Below are 25147 nucleotides of genomic sequence, written 5' to 3'. Positions count from 1 at the left end.
CCGTTTTCAGATGCTGCTTCTTGCTGCGTCAATGTGCTGCTGCTTCTGTCTCCATCACCGTGGGGCACACACGAGGGTCTGGGCCGGGCCTCAGGGCATCTTTCTGCTACCCAGCAATTGACCCCCTCTCTAAAAGCTGCTTTCGACTTCCAGACCTTGCTCCCCGTGTGTTACTCCGTATTTAAGTTCTCACATCAAGGCCGTGGTCAGGTGGGGTTGCCACGGTGGTAAAAACACCCGGACCTTAAGTTCCTCTTGGAGAGGACAAATGCTCACTGCCTCGTTCCCAAGGGCAGACAGCAGGCTCATTCATTTACTTTTGCCTTTAATCTTTTATTAACATGAAGCTAAACTTTTTCCCGTTATTTTAATAAAACAATAAACCATCTTTCCTGTAGGTCAGCAACAGCTTGCACTGTGTCTGCCCAGGCAGCCTGCTCCTCAGCACCGACATGTTTACGGAGTATTTTGACAGGGAACATAAATGTGAAACACTTAAAAGAGGCAGTGACAGAAGTCGTAAGAGTACCTCTCAACTCATTCAGAATAATCGCAATTTGGTCTGTTATTTGCAGAAAACAGAAAAATATTTTTGGAATCCTGAAAAAGACAATTGCCCAAAAAAGGATAAAGAAAAAAGGAAACATAAGCACCTGCTAAATCTAGAGCCACAAACACAACTGGGGGCAAGGAGCCGTCACAGCAACCCACGTCTGTGACCGCACAGGGCTGCTCCGGAGCAGGCAGTACGCTCGGAGGGCTTCTGCCGAGCACGGGAGATCTGTTTCCAGTAGGGTCAGAGCCAAGAAGTGGCCGTGACACCTGGGTCATGCTTTGCAGCTGAGCCCCTGGCAGGAGCTCCCCTTACCGAATGTCCCCAGAACTGCCACAGTCTCCTCTCAAGAATCAGTTGGGATCGATCTAACTTGTAAGCACTCTTGCTGAAATGCTTTGTTGGAAATGAACTTATTATATATAAATTGGAGAGCAGCCAACTGAGGTTTTAGATGTAAGAGTTGTAGTACTGGTTGTATTTTATGATGCTAATTTTTTGTCAGAGAAGGGTAGAATGGAGACGAAGGGAGCTGAGACAGAGGGGCCAGCCCCCAGGACACGTCAGGTGGTAAGACGGAGGGAAGGACACTGACGGGGGCCCTATCCGAGCAGACCTGAGGCCTGTGACCCAGAGGGGAAGCCGCACACAACTCTTGGCCTCCAGCCTCGGGGACTGCAGCCCTGGCAGGACATGAACTGGAACCGAGGCAGAGGAGGAGGGCAGGACACGATGGGGACGCGAGGGCCTCACCAGGCCCCGACGTCGCCACGGCTGTCAGTGGTGTAGTCCTGCATGCAGTCGAGCAGCGTGGCGTAAATCCGCGGGATGTTCGCTTTGCACACAGCATCATCCGGGCTCCCTTCGGCCTTCACGCCGACAGTCTGGCATATCCTGAAATGGAAGAGGTGTGTGGGAATAAATTACGTGTTACGTCTGTGAGTTCACTCCGCTTCCTCTGCGCTTCACCTCAACGTGGCACAATGTTCCTAAAGGAGACGCTCGGGACACACCGAGAACCTTGGGCAGACGTGGCTGTGCAGGAACCAGCCCTCTGCCTCGTACGGCCGCCACTGCAGGACTCCCCTCCGGAGTCTGCACAGTTCAGAGGTGGACGGGAGCCACCGCGATGGTCCCTCCTGCCTGCCCTGGGGAGGGCCCTCTGGTCTAGACACCGGGAAGACGGGAGAGAGCCGCCCTCCTTAGAGCCCTGCGGCGTGAAGGAGTCGGAGGTGATTTTACACTGTCGATGGGGCCGACTCCTTCTCCCAGGTGGCCAGTCTTGAGCTGACGAGCGTCCCCCAGTTTCTGAGGAGGTCCAGCGTTCCTCAGAAACAGGAGGAGGAGCTCACTGTAAGTACAACAAAATAAAACGGCTTCTGAGCCTCTGTGAGTTGGAAATCTTCCTTGACAACCCTCTGAAGAAACTGGAAGATAATGAAAAGCAACGCCTGCCTCTGAGAGGGTCAGCCGTACGCTCTCGGAGAGGCCTGTGAACGCCCCGTCCGTGTGCTTCTCGGGGAGCAGTTACTCACCTGGAGATCGCCATCAAGCCGTCTCTCCTGGACTCAGCAAAGCTCGAGTCTTTGGGAGAAATGCGGGTGACTGCTCCTAGGCCTGCTAGAACCTGAAAAACAATAAAAAATCATCAAAAGAATTGTCAACAGTGAAACACATCGAGATCTCCGGCGAGTGGAGGCCCCTGGTGCTCATTGCTGCCCGTCACCTCCGTCTGCTCGACCGCCGAGACCTGGGTCCCTGGTGGCTTTGGTAACGTGGCCTGTTACCTCTTGAGGTGACGTCCCAGATGGGGAAGCCTCATGGGTGGATTTCGGGCAATGTGGCGCGGCACTGGGGCCGGGGACCACCCCTCCCTCCCTCCCACCCGCGCAGATGCTGGCTCTGCCCCCGAAGGACGCGGGGTGGACAGTGGTTTGCAGGGAACGGCGGGAAAGGGCAGCGACACTGCGCTTCGCCTGCAGCTCTGCTGGGCCCTAAAGGTCACTGGGAGGAGGGGGCGCAGGAGGTGGGCCGAGGGCCAGGGAGGGGACGACCCCTACGTGCCACCGCACCCGGCCCACACCCAGGGAGGGGCCTCCAGAGGGTTTTAAGTCGGACACACTGGTCAGTTTGTTTCAGAAAGATCACTTCAGCAGAGGCGGAAGGGGGCAGTGCTGGGCAGTGGGGAGGGGCGGCAGGGGTGGGCAGTGGGGCCAGGCAGGAGCTCCGTCGGCTGGACCTGATGACTGTCGCTTAAATTACGGGCAAGGGAAGGAGAAGATTCCCGAGACTGAGTGGCCTGTGGACAGCAGAGGGGCCCGGGCACCCTGCAGGCTCTTGCGGAGGCACTCAGGCTGAGGTGAGCTGTGAGCAGGAGAGGATGAGACCCCTGCTGAGGGAGACGAGAGAGGGAGTCCAGAGGACACAACTACGGGGCCGCCTGGCCAGGAAGCAAGAGAGCACCAGGGCAGAGGACAGGCAGCCTGCAGCGCGGGGCCAAGCTGGAGGAGGGGCCCCTGGGGTGATGAGCTCTGGAGGAGGGGAGGGAGGGGCCCAAACAGGAGGCAGCTCGGGATCCAGGAGGGCAGCGTCTCAGGATAAAGGCAGGAGCCGGGTGGTTAGGTGGGGCAGGGGCTCCCAGCCTGGGAGCTGAGGAGTGGGTCGCAGTGTCCCCAAGCCCTGGGCTGAAGCAGTATCTGCAGACCCCGGGCAGACAGCAGCCATGCAAGCTTAAAACCTGTCTCTAAGCCAAACTTAAAAACATTTCCCTTGAACAGCAAACCAGGCTCTGGAGAGCTACCATGCCCCTTGCAGCATGTTCTGCAACAGCAATGGCGGTACACCTGCAGGCGGCAGAGCTCGGCTGCGCCCTCCCGCGCTCTCTGAGGGAGAGTAGAGCAGCCCAGCAACAGGCACCTGCTCTCCCAGAAGCAAGCAGAGCTCTCCAGAAGGGTCTCTGTGGGCGTGATGGCAGCCTGGGGCCTCCCAGTTCCCACCACAGAGGCAGGGCCCGTGGCAGGGTCCTCCAAGTGCAGGAACACAGCGTGGGACGGAGACACGCAGGGCAAGTGCCTCCGCGAGGTGCAGAGAAGAACCCTGCCTGCCAGGATGATCTGGAGACATTTAGGTAAAACGGTGGTTGCTGCGCTGCAAGCACGTAAAGGCAAAAATGTTTTCTCAAAGTAGAAGCAACAGTTTCCACATCAAAGGCCCCCCCCTCCTGCCAGCCAGAGCGCAGCGATCTGCCCTTGCACAAGAGCACAAGCCAGGTGCTGAGGGCCTCGCACTTTCAGGTCTCCTGGGGGTCACACGTGGGGCTTTAACGGCGACACTGTCTCACCTGCTGTAGCCTGCCTCTCAGAAGGGGCCCCGGGAGGGCCCCCAGGCCCAGCGAGAAGCCACAGCGAGTCATCTCCTCGGGGCTCTGAAGCTCGGCGAGATACTGCTGCACCAGGTCACCTGAAAGGAAGCGACCGCAGGGTGAGCGGGCTCTGGTGTCCCAGGACGCACGCCGCTCTGGGGGTGTCTCAGACACGGGCAGTGCTCAGTCACGGAGGGGCCGGGCGAGGCTTCCAGGGCACACGCACTTTCAGAGTGGTGACGTATCAGAATAGGGGTTTCAGGGTTCACAGAAGCCATCTTAACCACGTGATTTCATTCCTCAGTCACTAAGCATAAATTCTTATGCTGGAAAGACGTCTTCCCCGCAAACGAGAGCACTTCATCAAGCGACGTCGGGCGGGGTGCGAGCCCGGGAGAAAGGGCGGCTCAGGTGCGGGGCCCAGTCGCGGTGGCAGGAACACCGGGGCTGGGGGGCAGCAGCGGGGCAGGGGCCGTGGGCTCCGAGCAGTCCTGGGACAGCACGGTTTAGACGACGATGGAAACTCGGGGACTGGTCTGGGAACGAGCACAGCAGACCTTAGCACGCGCTCAGCCGAGGCGGGCGAGGCGCCTGCAGGCCCTGGCGTGCGGTTCTGGCGCGTGTGCGGAAAGCCTCGCTAAAGCCCCCTGGGGTCACGCGTCAGCACAGAAAAAACAACTGGGACTCAGCGTACGCACCTGCCGACGTGAGCCCCTTGGGGGAACATTCCCCAATTCCCCAGCGGCATGGAAAAGGGCCAGATCCCGTCATCTCCACACTTGCCTGAGTTTAAACAACGTTCACTGCAGAATATCATTTCTTTTTATATTCTGAGTGACACGATGTGTTGCTCTCTTCTTAAGCAAAAAGTAAAAACATGCCTGTTTCTTCCCAATGTTTAAAAACAGACCAAACACAAAACAGCATTCCTATCCCCATAGTAGAATAGCCTGTGGTAAAGGGCTGTATTGTGAGACACCACTGATTTGGAAAGTCTATGAGAAGATCACAATTACAGAATATTTTCTTATTTTTAAAAAAATTACAGAAAGTAGATGTAGACTATTGCATACATGATTTTCTACACTTAAAAACATTAGAATCCTCAAAGCATGAAACTGAAAAGAAACTTACTTTTAAAGTAAAGAAGACATTGCCCAAATAAATGAGTTGGTTCTACCTATTAAAGCTCACACTGTGTTCCAGGAAAAGCTGACCCAGTAAGTCAACATTAAGATGTCCTAGAAAAGCACCTTATTCAGAGAAAAAGGAAAAAGCCCCTTGGGTGGCCGTACACAACTATCATGGCACTGCTGAGAGGTTTCGAAAATCAAGCAGCCTCTGATTTCTCCACGGCAACCCTCAATGCTCAACCCCAAAAGGCAATCAGGCACCATTCCTTCAAGATGCCCCAGGAAACAAAGCGTGACCAGGGATTTTATGGGAGCCAACATGTCTCTCAAGCATAAGGGTGACAGGTAGCTTTTCTGACGTGCAAGAACTAAGGGTAACTCCTTCTTGGGAAACTGCTGGAAGATGAACTTCAGCCAAGCAAGAAATGACCAAGGGTCTGCTGAGGCCAAAGGACTAGCACCGAGCACGGGCATCTCCAGTGGGGAAGTGGAGACCGAAACAAACCCAGGGCCGGAGCGACAGATCCACAATTGCACAGAAATACACCAGGACTGAAAACCACAAAGGAGCGAGCGAAGAAGGCGGGGACAGAGCCAGTCAGCACCATCGTGGGTGATAACCGGCAGGAAAGAGTCAAGTAACAGAAGAATAAGCATGTCTATCACAACAAAAATAAACACTAAGAAAGCTAATATTTCTGAGTGAAATCAAGTAGAGGAAAAGGAGGGGAAAGAGGAAAAAGAGGAGCCAAATGTCCTCAGGTTGCCAAGTGTCTACAAGAAGCATCCCTAAGACAAAGTGATTCACGGTGGCTGAAAGGAAAAGAATGGAAAAAGATCTACCCACAGATACAAACAAAAAGAAAATGGGATTCTAAATCTTACTGTCAAACAAGATGGAATTAAGGTCAGGATATATTAATTGAGACCAAAAAAGGAAATATTATAATGCAAATGTGTGCAATTCTCAGTGAATATGCAATGGTGATAAATATTTACAAACCAAATAACAGAGCAGGTTTAATGCAAAATTTACAGTGGAAACATAGCTTGAGACTTTAAATCATCTCTCTCAGACCATAGCAAATATTGTATATGAAAAAGAAAAATGCAGAACAGTCACGTATAAAAGTACAAATGTCCTAAATAAAATACTGGAAAACAGAATCCAGTAGCACAACGAAAGATTAATTTGTCACAATTAAGTGGTTCCAATCTCCCCAGGAACTCAAGGTCCGTTCTATACTGGGGAAACGTGTTAGTGTGAGTGTCGTCCACGATCTTGATAAATTCACGTGAGAGCGAGCCCAGGTGGCTGTGGCCGGCCACTAAGAAGCCACAGGGCTGCTGCTCCATGCCTGGGAGAAGCTGCTCGACCATCGGAACGCGGTGGAAGTGACTCAGCCTCAACTCTGCCTTTTGGGGTGCTGCCAGCGGGACGAAGCTGCCCCAGAGCTGGGTGGGACCAGTGGGCAGTGCCGGGCTCAGGCTTGGAGCAGGGGGAATGCCGTGCTCATGAACTCTGGGGGATCTTTCAATGCAACAGCGGATAACTGATGCACCACTTAAATGTTTTACATGATTGTAAAATCACATAAAATGTTCAAAAGCAATTCCCCCCAAATTGAAAATAAAATGAAAGAAATGAACCTATCCGCACAGCAAAAACCAGCGTCTCTTCCAGGCAGCTTGCGACGCTGAGCCGACTGTGCCTCCCCGTGGTGTGTCCAGGGGTGACAGAGCTGCAGCCCCTCTGCCTGCTCCCAGGACCCTCGCCACAGGGCAGGGCTGGCACTGCTCCCGAGCCTCTCGTGGTGTCTACTGGGGGCTCAGGCGGAACGTGAGGTTCTAGCTCTGAACGAGGGGCGACAAATGAGGCAACATGAGTGCAGAGCAGTCAAGTGGAAATCCTGCGGCTCTGACTCGGACCTGGAAGCCACAGCAGGAATAATTAATGGCTAATCTTTTCCCTTCTTGAGCTGAGAGAACAGGAGCTTTTGTTTTTAGAATTCTCACATGAAGGTAGATTTAGTCTAGAAACTTTTGTTGAAAATCTGTTTTGTGACAGGGACTGTTCTGGATGCTTCCTGTCAGGGACCTTGCCTGGGTGACACAGGGAGTGGGCAATGCGCAGGCCCAGCCACTGCAGGGTGGCCGAGAGGGGCAGCTCAGACGTCCCCAGGTGTGGCTGGAGAGGGCCACAAGCAGCGAGCATGGTGACCCCGGTGTAACAAGGACCTGGGCACGGTCAAAGGAGCATCAGTGTGGCTGAGGGATGGGGAGAGCCCTTTCAGACCCCTTTTTGGCGTGTTTTCCCAGAGGGTAATGATCACCACCTGGTCATGACAACCAGAACCTGGGGGTTCCTTGCCTGCCCGTTTGCCGACACCCACTGTCAATCAGATCCTGGCAGTGAGCTCTGCCGTGGCTGCCGAGGCCAGGCCTGCAGCTCACTCACCTCCTAACCACGCTCCTTCCCCGCCACGCCCCGCGCCCTCCTCCCGCCCTCCGGCTCACATGCCTGACCTGCTTGCCGTCCCGGCCCCTTCACCTTTGTCCACCTCATCCCTGGGACCTGCGTCATGGGCTCTGCTCTCCAGGACCCCCGGGCTGGGCCACACACGGTCACCACAGCTGCGTGCTCCACAGGCTGCCTCGTCCTTGCCCCCATGACCCCCGCTTCCCGAAGGAGGGCTGCAGCAGGTGCCCCGAAGGCACCGAGGGGCTCACAGAGCACACAGTTCAAGGCCTCCCCATGTGCCCGGCTGTGGAGAGACACGTCCTGGCCATTTGCTGGAGTGTGAGCCACCCCCGCCTCTCCCACCTGAGATTTGGGTGGAATGACCCAAGGACAAGCGCCCCGTTCTGCACGTGACGGTGCAACGCACAGGCAGAGGCAGAGCCTGGGGAGGGCCGGCCAGCCCCGCTGCCCCCTTCGGGCTCCGTGTGCCACTCACCCTGTCCGGCAGGACGCGTGTCCCCGGGCTCCGGCAGGCAGTACTCTTGGCACAGCGCGGTCAGGGCCGAGACAGCCGCTCCCTGTAACAGAGGCAGGACGTGAGCCCACCAGAGGCCCTGCAGGAGCAAACGCCGCCCCTGGGTCCAGGCGCCGCCGTGGGCCACGTTGGAACACTGCACAGACACGCGGCCTCGTCATCCCTCCCCACCACGTCCTCGCCAGGTCAGTCATTTCAGTGGTCCACTGAGACTAACAAATTGAAAAGAAAGCTTGATTATTTCTTCCATAGACACTGCAAAGTCCATGTCTCCCAGTAGGAACAGTTTGTAATTAAATGGGGCATTTTTTTTCACAGCAGAAATGATGGAAAAAAATGAAATAACTATTATATTCTTAGCACTTTGTACAAAACAAACAAATCTATGCAATAAGGTCAAGCAACAGCACAACTTACAACTTAAGTTCAATGACCCATCATTTATGTGAAGTTCTTCATCTCTGAAGTTTTCAAATCAATGATAAATGTTCACTGTGTAACAAGAGCAGTCAGTCCCCCAGTTTCGGAGAAATGCTTACGAATGTGAAAGAAAAGACTATGAAGTGCATGTACACCATGTACTTTAACTATAAACCACACTTTATGAACTGCGCACTGTAAACTGCAGCCGTCCTCCGTGTGCACACACAGCCCAGAAGCTCTGGCACAACCTCACTGACAAGCAAGGGGCAGTGCCGCCCACTGGCAGCGAGACAGGAAGGCCACCCCTGCGACCCCGTTCAGAGCCCATGTTCCCAGCGGGCTCCGACAGTGGCAACATTTCCCGCCCACCTCTGTGCCCAGGTTGGGACGTGGACGAGCTGCAGCCAGTGGGGCGTGCGTGGGCCTCCCTCCTCGCACAGGCCTGTGGGTGCATGTGCCCCAGAAGGCTCTGAGACGCAGGGGGCAGAGGGCCTGGACACCTCCAGAGGGGCCCCCCGACAAGACGCTGCCCATGCCGGACAGCGGCGTAAGCAAGAGATGGGCCCTCCGCTGAGATCAGGGGCCTGTTCGCTAGCAGGGCACAGCCTGTCCAGTCTGCCTAACACACCCTCCATCGGCGGTTCTTGACCACACCGGCAGACCTCTGTAAGTGTTTAACACAAGGCAGGATGGGATGCATTCTAGAAAGAGGCAGAATGCACTAACGAGGAGTGGGGGAGAAGCAGCCTAATTCTTACAGGGGAGGGGAGGCCCCACGGTATAGCAGCACGTTCTGGAAAGTGTGTGCCCCACACCCAGAAGCAGTGTGGGCAGGAGCCAGCGAGGGGACAGCGGGGAGTGCCGAGGGCTGCACGGTGCAGGCTCCTCGTGGCCGGGCCCACAGGCCGTCAGGGCCCCGGCAGAGCAGGATGCCCGCAGCTGAGACAGACGGGAGAGCAGAGAAGAGCTACGGTCCCCGAGCGCACCCTGCCCACGGGGGGCTCGGCCCACCTCCACCAAGTGGGACCCGTGACCTGCCACCCTCGTGGTACAGGCGAGGGACAGGACGCTCGAGGAAAGCCTCCTGGGTCACATCGATGGCAAGCGCAGACCCATCTGCCCTCTGCTCCTCCCCGAACAGTGCGGCCTTGCAGAGGAAATGGGGGCACAGAAGGACACTGGCGTGAGGAGGGCGGTGGATCCCGCCTGCAGAATGCTGCACTAAACCGAGAGAATCACTTGTGCAAATCGGAATCACGCTGTACTGCGACAGCCATTGGTAAGAATCAATTATGGGCAACTGGTTAAAAGAATTTTGAGGAACTGATCACAGCCCACTCAAATTCAACTAATAAAACTGTACTTGGACTCTATGGAATGATAATATTACTTAAAAAAAAAAAAGGAACTTGAAGATGCATTCTCTCAACTCAGCAGGAGGCTAGAGACCTGCCTTCCGTCCCTGCACCCCCGCCTCCACTGCAGCCAGCGCCAGCGGACACGGCGGGCCCCTGCGCAGCAGTCAGCCGTCCACCTGCACTCCCGGGGAGGCCCGCAGGGCACGGACACTGCACACTCCTGCCATGACGCCGGCTGCCCGGTGTGCCCTGGCAGGGTCCCCGGGCTGCAGTCTCCTCATGTGCACGACGAGCATCATGAGTGGAGCCAACCCCAAAATTCTACAACTCAACGTGGCAGAATTCAACTGAACAAACGGTTACTGTCAGTGATTAGGAAAAATGTTTAGAAAGTGACTTTTAATTCATAAAGCCAGAAACAGAGATTAAAAAATGAAATGTTCTGGTTAGGATTTCCTGATTATAACTTAAGTAGACATTATCACCAAGAACTCTAAATATAATTAAGGCATTTATGAATCAGCATGTTAACGTTATCAGAAGGACTCAGAAAGCACAGTTGTTCGAAAGCAGCACTATAAAAACAGTGGAAGCCATGTTCTGAGACACATAGTGCAGGGATGGAGAGCCAGCTGCCACACCTTGATCTGTTGTCTGGAGCGACTTGAAATAAGACGGAGACTTCTAAAAGTGTCACTTATCAGCCAGTGCCAGCCATCTGTCAGAAAAACAGATTAAGTTACCTGATTATTTATTTGATATTAAAAACAAATAGATCTTCCATCATCTCTTAAATCAAAGTAGATGGGAGCCTCTGAGATGAATCCTCAAAAAGCCTGTGGCCAGCATTTGCCAGGCTGCACAAAACGCTGAAAGCCTCTGGATCCAGAGGGAGACAGCCTTCTTCCAGCTGCTGAAATGTTACGACTGTTGACATGCGGAAAACTATGAAAACGAACATTCTGTGGGTGAATAATTTAAAGCATCACATTCTGGAAAGTTTCTGCTCTAAGTGGTCTTTTCAAACATCTCTCCAGACATCTCCTCTTGGCCCCCACCAAGAAGAACCCAAACATTAACTCCACTGGATCCACCACTTGGGACATCCCATTTTTAAAAAAGAAAAGAAAAGAAATAAAGGGAAGGGGATACAAATTCCTTGGGGCTGCCAAGAGGAGCCCCCCAGATCCCCCCCAGGTCCAACACAACCATGGAGACGGGGCCCCAGGCAGCTCCCGGATGGCCCCAGCACGATGACCCCGCTCCGGCGGCCCTCGTCCAGCCACCGCCAGCGTTCCCAGCCCCGTGGGCTCCCGTCCACCCAAGGACGGCACGAAGGGGGTCAAGGCCAAGGCCGAGCGCAAGGCACTCTCAGAAGACGGGGGGGACATGCAGTATTTGAGATGGGTTCGCCACAGCAACTCAAAACCAAGTATTCTAATATCATGAAACAAACTATAATTCTTAATAATCCAGCCTAATTGATTAATTTTTACTTTTTAATTTGAAGTAGTTCAGGAAGAAGAAATATTATATTTTGAGTCATTAAAGACAAAAAAGCACTTACCGATTACGGCGTCACCTTTAAAAGGCATTTTGGAAAGTGACAGCTTTTCTATTAAAACGCACACTAGGGAAAAAGAGATGCACAGAAGGTTATTTTTCCAAAAGTGCCATCACGGCACTGGACTCAGCCGACTCCTTGTGGTGCCAGCACCAGGCCCCTCCCGCCAGGCCCCCAGACCCGCCTGCTCCTGGCAACGGCCTCAGAACCACGGGCGGCTGCACACGCTCCAGGATCCCTTGGAGTATGAAAACGTGGGAACTTCCGAGAACCTGGCCCCCTCGAGGGAGCACGGCACAGGGCGGCTCCACCCTCCCTGACCTGGCCTGGACCCCTGGGCTTCAGAGCTCTGGTGTGCCAGCGGAGCCCCCGCTCACATGCTGGGGGAGGGGGGGGTGTCTCTCCAAAGACGGAGGAACTGCTCCTGTCACAGGTGGACACTGGACAGTCCACCCAGGAGAAGGGCAGGAGGCCTTGCAGGCCACCAGGAAGCTGCACGTCACCGTGGAGGCTCCAGCCAAGGGCTGTCGTCCAAACAGACCCTGAAAGATCCTCAGTAGGGGGTGCCTGTGCCAGAGGCAGAAGTGAAAGCTCGGGAAGTGCCTGACCAACGAATAACATAAAGTCAGTGTATTAAATAAAGAAATGACTACCAGTTCCATGGGTGGGACAAGCCCACCCAGTGGAAAACAACCAAGAATGCTAGATCAAAGACGCAGAAACCGTTCTGACAAGCCAGGAGAGCCTGAGCTTGTGTGGCAGCCTCACAGAGGAAGGGGTGCACAAGGAGAGGACACGACCTGCCCGACGTGGGCCCCGCCTCAGGGGAGGGCAGCCGACTACTCCAGTCATTTCCTTGCACACACACTGCGGTGACTTGCCCCTGCACCCATCACACCACCTCAGACAATCTCTGGTGTGCACGCATGCACCTTTTCTCCTCGGGTGGGAGCCTCAGCAGCTGACCATCCCCATACCTTCTGTCCCAGGCTCACAGAATCATATCACAAGAGGGGTGCACGTGCCAGGCAGGCTGGGCTTAGTTACGCCGCAGTAACAAAAAAACCCAAAGTCTCAGTGATTACACAGCAGAGACGCCCCCCCAGGGGCCCCAGCGGCAGAGAGAGGCTTGCAGGGACCCTGGGTGCTAAGGCCTGCAAGCAACACCTGTCACTTCACCTCGTCACTCAGAGCTTATACTGTCCGTGACTAGAAAAGGGGTCCTCTCCGGCCAGGGGGGTCTTCAGGAAATGCACTCTGCACAAGGTCCACTAGCATGCTGCTTCTCACTTAGCTGGACAATCGGCTGGCAGAGCTCTCAGGCCTTCTTAGAAACCGATGCACAGTACTCCATAACACGGATATAAAGTATCTACTCAGAATTTCTCCCAAGGCACTGAACTTGCTTTCCAGTTTTCTGTTGTTGCAAACAAAGTGGCAGTGAACATCCTCATGGAGGGATGCACCACCCTCTGCGCACCCCAGGTTCCAGGCCTGGAGCTGCCGGACAGAAGGCCATCGGTGGCTGTCGCTGTAGCACGGTGCTGGATGGCAGCGCCAGACCACACCGGCAGGTCCCCAACCCTGTCTCCGTCTGCACAGGGGCCACCGAGCTTGGATTGTTGCCAGCCTCTCATCGTTAGTTCAGTCAGCATTTCCCCGACACCTAGGAGAGAGACGCTGTGCACCCATTCATCAGCTTATAGACCATCTGGGTTTACTCTTACGTGAAACTTTGCCCAATTTCCTAGGGGATCGCTACCTTTCTACTGGCAATTGCATGCTGTAGGTATTAACTTTTTGTTAACTGCAGCACAAGTATTTTCTCTAAATCTGTATTTTGTCTGTCTTTGTATATGGTATACTTTATCCATATGCAGGTTTTAATATTTATATAGGTAAACATAACTTTTTCTCTGTTTCTAACTTGTGGAACTATTTTGTTACTCCATTAGGTGGTTATATGCCAAAAGCCAAAATAAACAGGTCCTTACCAGGGAGAAATCCCACTGAGATACTACAATGACACACAGTGTTTAGGCTCTCCTTCAGAACACTCCAGTTCAGGAGCTCAAGAACACGCTGGCGGGGAGCAGATGAAACAAGAGTGGGGGCACCATGGGGGCACTGTGGGGTCACCATATTATTTCTCTTTACTTTTGGGTAGGTGTGAAAATTTCCAAATCAAGAAGATTTTGTTGTTGTTGTTTAGAGACCTATATTATCCACACAATGTTTCCTAAAATTTCTTTTAAGATTTTTATGATTTTTTTAATAGTAAGTTCATGAGAAGTTCAGTTTTGGACATGTGTGAAGGAGGCTACATTTTATCTTCCTCTGCATTAAACAAGCTATCCTCTCCTTTCCACCAAGAGCCCAAGCACCTCCCTTGCTGGGTATCAAATTCCTGTGTCTACTGTGATATCAGAACCTATTTCTAGACTTTCTATTCTGTTCCATTGATTTATTTGGTGATCCTAAGAAAATACCGTTCTTTCTTGACTAGAGTAATTTTACACTAGTTTTAAAGACTGAAAATGCAAGTCCTCACTGTTTTTAAAAATAATTTTCTTAGAGATTCACTCTGCATATGAACATTTTTCAAGGTAAAAAATAGCAGCACATGAAAATGTATTTGGCAAAAGTAGCTGTTCAGGAAACACAAGTTAGACAATGAGATGCTATTGTACACATACCAGAGCAGCTAAACAAAAGAGCGGGATGTCGAACGCGCAGCCACTCTGGAAGGGGCTTGGCAGGACCTTATAAAACTGAGCACACTTACCACATGGCCCAGCAACTAACCTCTTGGCATTTATCCCAGAGAAGTGAAAACTTACATTCACACAAATACCTGTACCCGAGTGTTCTTGTCAGATTAATTCATAATAGCAAAAACCTGGAAACAGCCCAAATGTCTTTCTACAGGGTGAATGGTTAAACAAGCTCCGGCACAACCAGACAATGGAATAAAAAAGGAATGAACCATTAAAATATATAAACAATCTGGATAGATCTTAAGGGCTTTATGCCTATGAAAAAGGTCCTCCTCAAAAGGTTACTGTGTGATTCCATTTATATAACATCCTCGAAGTGGCAAAACCAAAGCGATAGAAAACAGATTTTTGTTGGCAAGGGACAGGGTGGGGTGGCTGTGAATGGAAGGGGGTACACGGGGAGCTGCCCTGTGGTGACGGGACACTTCTGCATCTTGACTGGGGCCGCAGGTACACAAATCTACACGCGGCACAGCACCGCGAAACGTCCACGTGCACACACACACACAAACATGGAAACTGGTAAGAAAGCACAGGCCTGTTCTCTAGTCTGTGACATGTACTCATGTCCACTCCCTGGCTTTGATGTACAACAGTCATAAAAGACGTCACCACTGGGGAAAGCGGGGTGAAAGATACACAAAACCCTATGCACTAATTTTACAAGTTTCTGTGAGTCTATAATTATTTCAAAATTAAAAAAAAAATTAAAAAAAAAGTAACAGACTAGATAATTCAGACCAACCCTCCAGTTAAGACAGTATTTTTAAAAAGATGGACAAAATTAAAAGCAAATATCTGCTTCAAGTCCCTGGAGAGCTCACAGGAATAAAGAATCACGAGCAAAGCTCTGGGAGAAGAACAAACCCGGAGAGGTGAGCTGCTTCTCCCCAGGGCATCTGGTGATGCCAGAAGAGGGGCTGCAAACGTCCAGAGAGACAATCGGGCTTCTGGGAGTTGCTACATGTCAGTGAGACAAAATTTGGAATCGAGGGCTATTGAGGAGGTACTAGTAAACCCCTTACTATAGGCTTTGAATCCAAAGGACAATACCCCAGAAAGAAGTACAAAATGTAAGGCAACTGACTGAAATCCAGCACTGAATCCTCTCAAATCCGGAAATTAGATGGATGGCTAGCGTCCTAGCCTCCTGCCAGAAGCAAATGTAAAGACTCTCTGGAGTAGGAAGTCAACATTTTTAGGCTTCAAAATATTTCTGTAATTTTTCACATACAATATACAATACTTTAAAAACAGAATCACAGATGCTCCAGATAATGGTATTATTAGATTCAGATTTTAAACTGTGCTTATTATGTTCAAGGAGGTGAAAGAAATGATTGAAAGCTACGACAAAGACATGGAAACTAAAAAAAAAAACAAAATCTGAAGGGAAGATAAAAACAATGGTCTTGAGAATTCACTGGATGATTTTAACAGCAGATAAGACACAACTGAAGAGACAATTAGTGATGTGGAAGATATATAAAAGAAAACACCCAAAGTGAAGCACAGAAACAAACGAACAAAGATGAAAAGAAGAGAGGATAAGAGACACAAAAAATAAAGTGGGAGGGTCTAACCTAAGGGAACTTAGAACCCTAGAAATAGAGGAGAGACACGAGTACAAGAGCAATATCTGAAAAGATAATGGTTGAGATTTTTCCAAATCTGACCAAAAAATCAAACTACAGTTAACAGAACACCAGTACCCCAAACAAAATAAATATAATGAAAACTCATTCTAGGTATATCCTGGTAAAACTGCTGAAAACCAGAGACAAATACAAACTCTTAAAAGAAACCAGAGAAAAATAACAGACTACCTTCAAAAGAACAGTAAGTAGACTAGCAGGTTAACTTTTCAATGAAAAAGGAAAAAATCCAGAAGACAACAGATGTTATCTTCAAAGTTCCAAAAAAAAAAAAAAAAAAAAACCACCAAATTAAATAAATGCCAACCTACTGTTGTATATTGAGCAAAAATATCCTTTAAAAACGAAGGTGAAAAAGATATTTACAAACAAATCAGAGAATTTATCACCAGCAGTCATGAACTCTGGAAAATAGTAACAAGTGTTTGTTCCTCAGGCAAAAGAAAAATGATTCACTTGGAAGGTCAGAAATGCAGAAAGGAATAAAAAGGGAAAAAAATGGTAAATGTATGGTTAAATCTACATGAACTTAGACAGATAAAACACCCCGTCTTGCATGGTCTAAACCACACGTAAAGGGAAAGACGTGCCCACAGTGGGGTGCCAGCAGAGGGGACCGGGGTGGGGCAGGTGCGTGTGCCTGCGCTGGGGAAACCACGAAGGCTTATTTTGTGCTGGTCACTCAGAAACGATCTTCACACCGGGGTAGGCATTAGGCACGTGGGAGGATTGTATTTTTCCAGACTTTTGAAACTGGGATGGCCATGTGACCTGCCCTGGCCAATGAAATGTGGGTGGAAATGGAAGCAAAGAGCCAACGTGCGATGCTGCGTCTCCCAGCCCAGGCAGCGCCTCTGCCAGCTCCTGTGTGGGGCGGTGGGGGGTGGCGAGGGACGGCAAGGGGCAGCGAGGGGCGGCATGGGGCAGAGGCTCCCCCTGCCCTCTGCTGACCCGACCGCACAGCAGCACACGTGTGGTTCCAGACGCTGAAATATGGTGGCGTAACCCAGCCTGTCCTGGCTCATAAAGCTCCTTCCTCCACTTCTCCCAGAAAAACTGAGCCCCACAGGTCTGCTTACCATGCCAAATGGTGAAATCCCAGGGCCGGGCCTAAGAACATAATCAGCAAAGGGAGTCCAGAAAGAGCTCAAGGGGTCGCCCCTCTCGCCACTCAAACCACTTAGAAAAACCGACCTGGTGGGGCCGAGTCGAGGACGCTGGCAGCCACAATGATCGCACTCTCCGTGTGGGTTTTCGCTGCAAACGCCAACTTGTTATGGTGTTTGTTTGAATGTGAGCAAAGGGGGTCTGGGAAGAGCCCCATGTCTTGAACAATTGCTGCCATAACAGTAACCTCCAAAGGAAGGCATGACTGGATGCCTTCCTCGAGTGCCTGCAGATCAGGCGACGCACACGATGTTCCTAACGAGGCACCACCAAAGGGGGAAATCCACGTCAGAGCCCTCACTGAAGTCGGAGTCTGCTGCTGCTTCCCCCAGCCACGTGCAGACCACAGATCCACTAGATTTCTCATTTGACAAGAGCTTTGAGTCTTGTTTCATTTAAAGTAACACATCAAAGGCTAAGGATACCATGAAACTGCTGTACAAGCACACGGAAGGAAGACCCTAAAGGGATGACACTGGGGAAATATAAATTTAGGACGGGAGGGGTGGGGCAAGGCCACTGAAACATGGCAGAATTACTTCACTTTTTAAACTATTTATATTTAAATAACGTTGAAGGAAAATAATTTCCCAGGAAGGGAAAGACGAATAAGAATGAGAAAAGGTCCGAGTTGACATCCAGGGGCCATTCAAGATGCCACTGAAATGAAGGCACTCATGTCAGGGGTGCAGGGTCACCAGGACTGGGCTCCCAGGACTAGCAGCGAGGACACCTGCCATCACCCCCCACCCGAGGGGGAAGGAAGACGGTCACCAGAACCCAAAGGAGCAAGGTATGGGCAGGGTGCACCGATCAGGACCCACACCCTGAGTGAGCACACGGGGACATGACCCCACCAGAGGCAGCTGACCTCACTTTCATCCTCCAAGCAATAAGCCAGAGGAACTGAGAGCGGCAGGGCACCCCCTCCAGCAGCCCCCCAGAGCAGAGGGCATAGTGAAGAGGGCGGAGACCCTCAGAGCACCCGGGACCCCCGCACACAGACCCTCAGAGCACCCGGGACCCCCGCACGCGGACCCTCAGAGCACCCGGGACCCCCGCACGCGGACCCTCAGAGCACCCGGGACCCCGCACGCGGACCCTCAGAGCACCCGGGACCCCGCACGCACCAACTCTGAAGGTCACTGCCGATGGAGAAAATGGGAGAACTTGCAGTGTCCTGACTCAGGTATCAGGACAGGGTCCCAAGAAGCACGAAAGGAACAGATTCCAAGGTGGCAGATGGTGGAGGCGAGTCCGGGGAAGGCTGATAGCAGCTGCTGGGGAGTTCGGTGCGGGGCCAGCCCACAAGGTCTGTCCTCAGAGGAGGGGGCTCGCCGGCCGGTCAGAGCGGAGCTGTGTCCTCTTGGCCCCTACCTGTCCCCATGCGGCCCCACGTCACTGGATGAGCAGCACGTCCCGGGGCCCCGCGCTGTGGGCTCCCTCTTATGTCTGAGCCCACTGACCCCCACAATGCAGTGAGTGGCTCTCCAGGGGAAACATCCATCCAAGAAACAAGACTGTGCCACATTTTCCTGAACAGCTAAACAGGCTTCAGGAAATGTAGATATTTGATTTGTTAGTCTCATTTGCATTCCCTCCAGTCATTTATATATTATCTGAAAATTTATTCTTTGCTCTATATTTAATTTAAATATACATCCTTAATTGAACCCTTTGTAAAAGACATACTGTCCCTCTGCCCTGCTGCATCCCCACCCCAACAGCCAGGCAACCCTGGGGCCACTAAAATGCATTTAAATCCACGAGGAACTGGAAATTACAACCTTGAAGTTAAACGAAAATAGGAACAGAAATCCTGGAGGTGGGATCAGCTAACGTGCTCGAGCCGGGCACACCCCCAAGGCAAGGCTGACTGAAGAAGTCGCCTGGCCACTTGTGAGTGCAAAAGGACACATTATCAGGAAGCTTTAAATTATTTCTAAAACTGAAGCAAAAACTGTGACTGTTTTTTTTTTGATGGCTGGAATAAAGGATTGCAGCTGGCATCTGCAGTCTTCCATCTTTGAGACCTACCTGCTTGTCTCATGAGTTCTCCTCCCAGACCCCTAAAAAATTTAATGAAAACAAGCACAGTTAAAATGTGTTATTATATAAAACAAGGTAAAACACCCTCATCAAGTAACATACATAATTACAGCCTCCAAACAATATTAAAATGCTGATTAACTGAATTTTCTACTGAAAATATCATCTTTTTGTGAAAAGAAATGAAATAGCGACTGATGCCTCATCTCTCAGTACCCCCCAGGCCTCCCATTCTGGACACCAAATCTTGTCTCCCAGGGACTGACACAGCATCCTGTGACACACAAGCAACTCTAAAGAGGGCTCCGTGCTGTTGCTTGTTAAAGACTAAATGATTTGGCACACCAGAAAGTGCCCCAGGAATGCTCTAGCACAACCAGAACCGGAGTTTTGCTTTGTGTTCCTGTTCTGTCCGCTCGGGGGGCCCACCCTGCACATGGGGCCGTGAAGGACCCGGCTGGAGAAACAGGCCGACGAGAGGATAAAACATTGACATGGGTGACTGCCACATCCAGGATGGAGGAGCAGGAGCCAGGCCCACCCGCCCGCCTCCAACACTGGAAAGGGGGAGCACAGCGTCGGAGGACTCACGCTGGGCAGCAGCGCCAACCACGGCCCGAGGGGCGGGAACCCGCGCAAGCAGGAGCCCCGGGGCCGGCAGGAGCTGCAGGTGGGAGCTCGGGGAGGCCGATCCTGGGACCCAGGGCGGGCGCCAGGGAGGAGGGCCTGCCCGGGGATAGCTCTGGGGAGCGCAGAGTGGCCCCTGGTCTGCACACACGTGAAAAGAAACTGCTCAGCCTGGGAGGAAGACAGCGCTGGGCAGGAAAGGGCAGAGTGGCTCTCGGAGCAAAAGGGCAGGGTGGGGTGAAAAGACAGTGCTTTACTTCCAAACCCCAGACGATAAACACAGGAAGAACAGGGGGGTTAGATAACCACTGCCCTGCAGACAGCAGCACCCACCTGAACCGAGGGCATCTGCCCGGCTCACTCACTATCGGGGGACCCTGGAGGACGCCACCCTATACCTCCATTGCACGAGCATCTCCGAGGGCCCCACGCGCCCCGACGCACCACCGGAAGCAGAGCCGCCTCCTGGCCGCCTCCCGACCGAGCCACCATCCTGGCCGCTGTCGCCGCCTCGCTTCTGGGTCAAGCATCACTTAAAACGGACCCGTGAGAAGAGCAGAATCACTATGGTCCTGGCCAGAAACCCTGATACACGCAGGAGGACGCAAGAGCATCAGGGCGCAGGGGCTGAGGGGCACCCCATCCCAAGGACCCCCGTGCCCTGCGCCGTGGCCCGTTCTCGTGGCCTTGGGACACAGACCTACAGGGTCTGCAAGGCCCACTCAGCCCTGGAGCACCCGTGGGAGGCAAGGGGCAGGAAGGCAACCTGTGATGCTTAGAAAAAGAAGGGGAGGAAGACCTGGACAAAGAGCCAGCTCTGGATCCAAAGTTCTGCACCTGAACAGCTGCCAGGCCACGGGGGAGACCCGCGCCAGGGGCTCCAACCGCGCGGGGCAGGCCCGGGGCGGCCCAGGCTGGGGAGGCCTGGGGGGGCAGCCGCCGAGCAGCGCCGCAACTGCAGGAGGGGTGCAGCCCAAGTTAGCAAACCTCAGGGTCAAAGGAGAACAAATGGTGCTCACAGCCCTACACACAGCTATGTCAGAAAGCCACAAAGGAATGCAAAACGGCAAGCCAGAGACCAGGAGAAAATATTGGGCAAATTTTACGTCCGACAGAGGGCTGACATGCAGATGCATAAAGAACGCTGGCAGCTCAGTTGGAAGACAGACAGCACGAGAAGAAGGGTGAGATGACCAGTCGGCTCACGACAAGACGCTCGCCCTCACCACTCACGGGGAAAAGCAAGTCAAGGCAGCAGTGAGGTGCTCAAGCTCCAAAGGTCGATGACACCTGAGCGGACAAGGTCATGGAGCAGCAGCAAGGCCGAGCAGTCAGCACAGCCCTAGGGCAGCACGCGGACTGTGGCCCCTCAGCGCCACTCTAAGTGTCTACCGGGACACATGGAAACATCCGTCCCACGAGGACTTCCATGCCCACGTGCCCAGCAGCCACCGCTGGGAGCAGCCCACATGTCCACGAACAGCTGCACAAATGCACTGAGGCACATCTACCACGTGGAATGCTCCACAGCTATGAAAGGAACAAAAGATTACAACATGCAACAATGGGGATGAATCTCAAAAACAAGATGCCAAGTGGAAAGAACCGGGCATGAAAAGACTTCATATTACAGGCTTTCATTTGCATGGAATTCTAGAAAAGGCAAACCACAGCAGCAGGGAGACCTCAGTGGCCTCGGGCTGGGGGTCTGGGAGGGGGCTCTGTGGGACGACGGCCCTGACCGCACAATCACCCAAACTCATCAGAGCATCAAGTGAGCAGACTTCATACCCGTCGAGGAAACCTCCACAAAACTTAGAAACACCAGGTTAGACCTTTCAGGCCTACTGAATTCTGAACCACATGACTGTGACACTCAGCTAAAACAGGCATGGTACAAAAAACTGCAAGGATGAACGAACTAGAAGCCACAACTACCTAAAAGTATTAACAAGACTAGTCCAACCTTTTACTGGCAATATATATCTTTTTCAGTAAGACACAAGACTTATAAAAGAACTTCAGTTCTATAAAACTTACCTGTATAACTGACGATCATAAAGCTAAAAATAAACAATTGAAAAATAATTCAGTTTTTAATAGTTGTGATTTTTTTACACAGTACCGTACAGTATACACCCCCATCGACAGCATCAAGTCTGATGCGCCTCAGCCCCCATGGGAGCGCACAGCAGAGCGAGGCCATTCCAGCCAGCTGAGCCGCTCGCCGAGCTCACCACACACGACCCTCATTTGCTCCTCCCGTCAGCCAAGCAGGTGGGGCTGCCCCGCTTCCTTTACAGGGAAATGGAGGCCAAGGCCAGAGCAGGGGGTTCGGCCAGCAAGGGGACAGCCAGGCCACATCTGCCCGAGGGCCCCACCTGAGTCCTCACCATCCCCCAGAGCAGCCCCTCGGGCGGAAAACTGACTGTGCTATTGGGGTGCTGACCCTTCTTCAAGAGGACTGAAAAGCAATGAGCAACATTGTCGTTGCCACTGCAGTTAAAATTTACTCAACATTTACATTTTGCCAAAAGGTCTACAAATTTCTTCAAATGCACTGTTCAATTCTCACACTCCTGAGGCAGCTGCTAGCTAGCATCACCCCATTTTACAGAAAAAGGAAACCAGGTATGTCAGTTTATTCAAACACCATAATTACATGGAACTTTGAATAGGAAGTGAGATCTGGTAGGTTTGTACAGGTTAGTGTGAAATTCCAATACATCTCAGAGTAATTTGGGCAGAGGATGATGGTGTTTTTGCAGAGACCCCTGGGGAACTGGGGAAGAATGTGGAAATGTTGGATGTCCCCACCTGGCTTGTTACTGGTGTTTGCACAAACGTTGAGGACTGACAATTTGGTAGGATGAGCCCTTGATCTTGAAGCTTGCCATTGTGAAGCCTGTTGCTGCAAAGGAGAGGCTGGGCCTACTTATAATCGTGCGTAAGAGTCTCCCCCAGAGAGCCTCTTGGTGCTCAGAAGTGGCCTCTCTCTAAGCCAACTGGCAGGTGAACTCACTGCCCTCCCCACTACGTGGACATGACTCCCAGGGGTGAGTCTGGACCCGGCATTGTCGGATTGAGAAAATCTTCTTGACCAAAAGGGGGAAGCAAAATGAAACAAAATAAAGTTTCAACGGCTGAGAGATTTCAAATGGAGTCGAGAGGTCACCCTGGAAGGCATTCTTGTGCGCTATATAGATGTCCCATTTTAGTTTCTAGTGTATTGGAATAGCCAGAAGGAAATACTTGAAATCATCAAACTGCAACCCAGTGGCCTCGATTCTTGACTACAATTGCATAACCGTGTAACTTACACAGTGTGACTGTGTGATTGTGAAAACCTTGTGGATCACACTCCCTTTGTCCAGTGTATGAAGAGATGAGTAGAAAAATGGGGACAAAACTAAATGAAAAATAGGGTGGGATGGGGGGGGAGATGTGGGATGGAATGTTTTAGGTGTTCTTCTTTACTTTTTTTTTAATATATATTTTTTTGGAGTAAGAAAAATATTCAAAAGTTGATTCTGATGATGAATGCACAACTATATGATGGCACTGTGAATTACTGATAGTGCACTGTGGATGACTGTAGGGTTTGTGAATATAGCTCAATAAAATCTTTTTAAAAATGGGGGGAAAAAAAGGTAAACCAGGGCCAGGGGGCTGATAGTTTCGCCGAGGCCCTCTCCAGAGGACAACCTCGTGCACCGTCATGCTGCCCCCAGACGCAGAAGTGAGTACTAGACTCCGTTTCAACAAATGAAAAAACTCAAGTAAACAAATTAACGGCTTCGCCAGAACATAAGGACTTACTCTTTCAGAAAGAAAAACATCTTCAAGAATATGAAACTTTATTTGGAACAACTAACAGCAAAGCCATGTAATTCCTTACGAAAGATTACGACTTTAAGAGCCGCAGTTCATACTTGACCTGTTTGGAGTCCCAGAAGCCCCTGACAATCTCAACAACCCAGAAAAACGCACACACCCTTTCCCAGAGGCGTCCTGCGCAGAGCTTGGGCTGTAATTTCAGGAGCCTCGAGACCCCTGCACAGACGTGCCACTGGGGAGGACAGGGGAGGCTGCACCCATGTCTGCTGTCCCCAGCAGCTGCAGAGAGCGCCGTGTGCCCAGCGAGAACTGGCATGTCCTCAGGGAGAGGGCAGGGCGTCCCGAGTGCCACTCGTCTGAAAACCTGCAGGGAAAGCTCAAGTCTGGTCAGGCACCTCGGAAGGAAAACAGACCCTAAACCACGAGCTGGGGAACACTAGAAGCTTTCAGTGACAGCGAATTTACACCCTGCACTGAGGACACCTGGGCCACACCAGCAGCACGTTCATGCTCGCAGCCCCGAGGTGGGTGGAGACAAGCGGAGCCCTCGGGGAGCGCCAGCTCTGGTCACAGCCCCAGGACCCGCCACGGCCGAGGAGCGTGGGACGGACGCTGCGACTCCCACCTGCAAACGCGCCGCTCGGCGTGGGGGTGCAGCGGCACATCCCTACCTGGGAGTGAATCTGCTTCAGTCCGTCCAGGGCCTGCCCATCCAGGTGGTCCGTGAGGGGCCTATAGGATTCCAAAGACAGCGCCTGAGACCACGTGCAGCAGAGGCTCCAACCCCAGGGCCCACACCAGAGAACTGCACGGGCTCAGGAGGACTCGGCTCTGTCCAGGGGCCCCTGTGCCTGAGTTTAGGTAGCAGCAGTGCCAAGTCAAGGCTCTGTCTGCACAGCCTAGGGCTCCAGCAGCCAGAGCCCTGAGTGCGGGGAGCAGACGAGCTCCCGCCGCTGGCCAGCCCCTTGGGAGAGACCCTGAGTGTCCCCAGGGAGGCTGAGACGCGGGCGCCACGTGACCCAGCAGTTCCACTCCTGGGCATGTGTTTGTGCAGAAAGGAGTCACCGGAGCAGGCTGACCACCAGCCTGGACGGGTCCACAGGCAGGCCAGCCCTCGGCTGGGTCTGGGAACCTGGATTTTGGGAGGGATCCCCCTGCAACTGCTGAGAGGGGCTCGCCTGGCCTAAACAGTCCGTTATCAACAGTGCGCTGTGCTTTCCTCCTGGGGACTGGAATGTGGTGGGTGCCAGGCAGGGGCGCCTACGTGACCAGCCCCCCACAGAAACTCTGGGCGCTGAGTCTCTGGTGAGCGTCCCCGGGAGGCATGTCACACGTGGTCACCACCTGCTGCGAGAGGAGGTTAAGCGCCCGGGGTGACGCCCCGAGAGGCCCCTGGAAGTCGTGCCTGGTCTCCCTGGACTGCACGCCCTGCACCCTGTCCCTCTGCTGACTGTGCCTCGTGCCCTTTCACTGGAACATTTCATGGCCGTGACGACAACCACATGCTGAGTCTTGGGGACCCACCCGCCAACATTCTGGAAGAAGGACACATGTGAGCACTGGGTGGGGAAACCACACACCTGCCAACAGGGCGAACACCGCGGCCGGACAGCCCACCTTGCCCACGGCGTGTCCACAGCGCAACTG

At 52.5% G+C, this 25147-nt stretch overlaps 1 protein-coding gene across 3 annotated transcripts in view; it reads right to left on the bottom strand.

Moving 5' to 3' along the window:
• Positions 1-25147, bottom strand: part of TBCD (tubulin folding cofactor D) — a 229186-nt gene that overhangs the window by 26412 nt on the left and 177627 nt on the right. For all 3 annotated transcript variants that reach the window (XM_037810609.1, XM_037810608.1, XM_037810611.1), the window contains 9 exons: positions 24172-24232; positions 21704-21726; positions 19025-19056; positions 11392-11454; positions 10466-10542; positions 8005-8086; positions 3894-4012; positions 2089-2180; positions 1307-1447 (listed from right to left, as the gene is read on the bottom strand). In XM_037810609.1, coding sequence (XP_037666537.1) covers positions 1307-1447; positions 2089-2180; positions 3894-4012; positions 8005-8086; positions 10466-10542; positions 11392-11454; positions 19025-19056; positions 21704-21726; positions 24172-24232 — 690 coding nt within the window. The remainder of the gene's footprint in view (positions 1-1306; positions 1448-2088; positions 2181-3893; positions 4013-8004; positions 8087-10465; positions 10543-11391; positions 11455-19024; positions 19057-21703; positions 21727-24171; positions 24233-25147) is intronic.

This window comes from Choloepus didactylus, chromosome 18 (assembly GCF_015220235.1).
Source record: "Choloepus didactylus isolate mChoDid1 chromosome 18, mChoDid1.pri, whole genome shotgun sequence".
NCBI lineage: Eukaryota > Metazoa > Chordata > Mammalia > Pilosa > Megalonychidae > Choloepus > Choloepus didactylus.
Note: the sequence above shows the minus strand (reverse complement) of the source record. Positions and strands in the feature narration are given on the sequence as shown.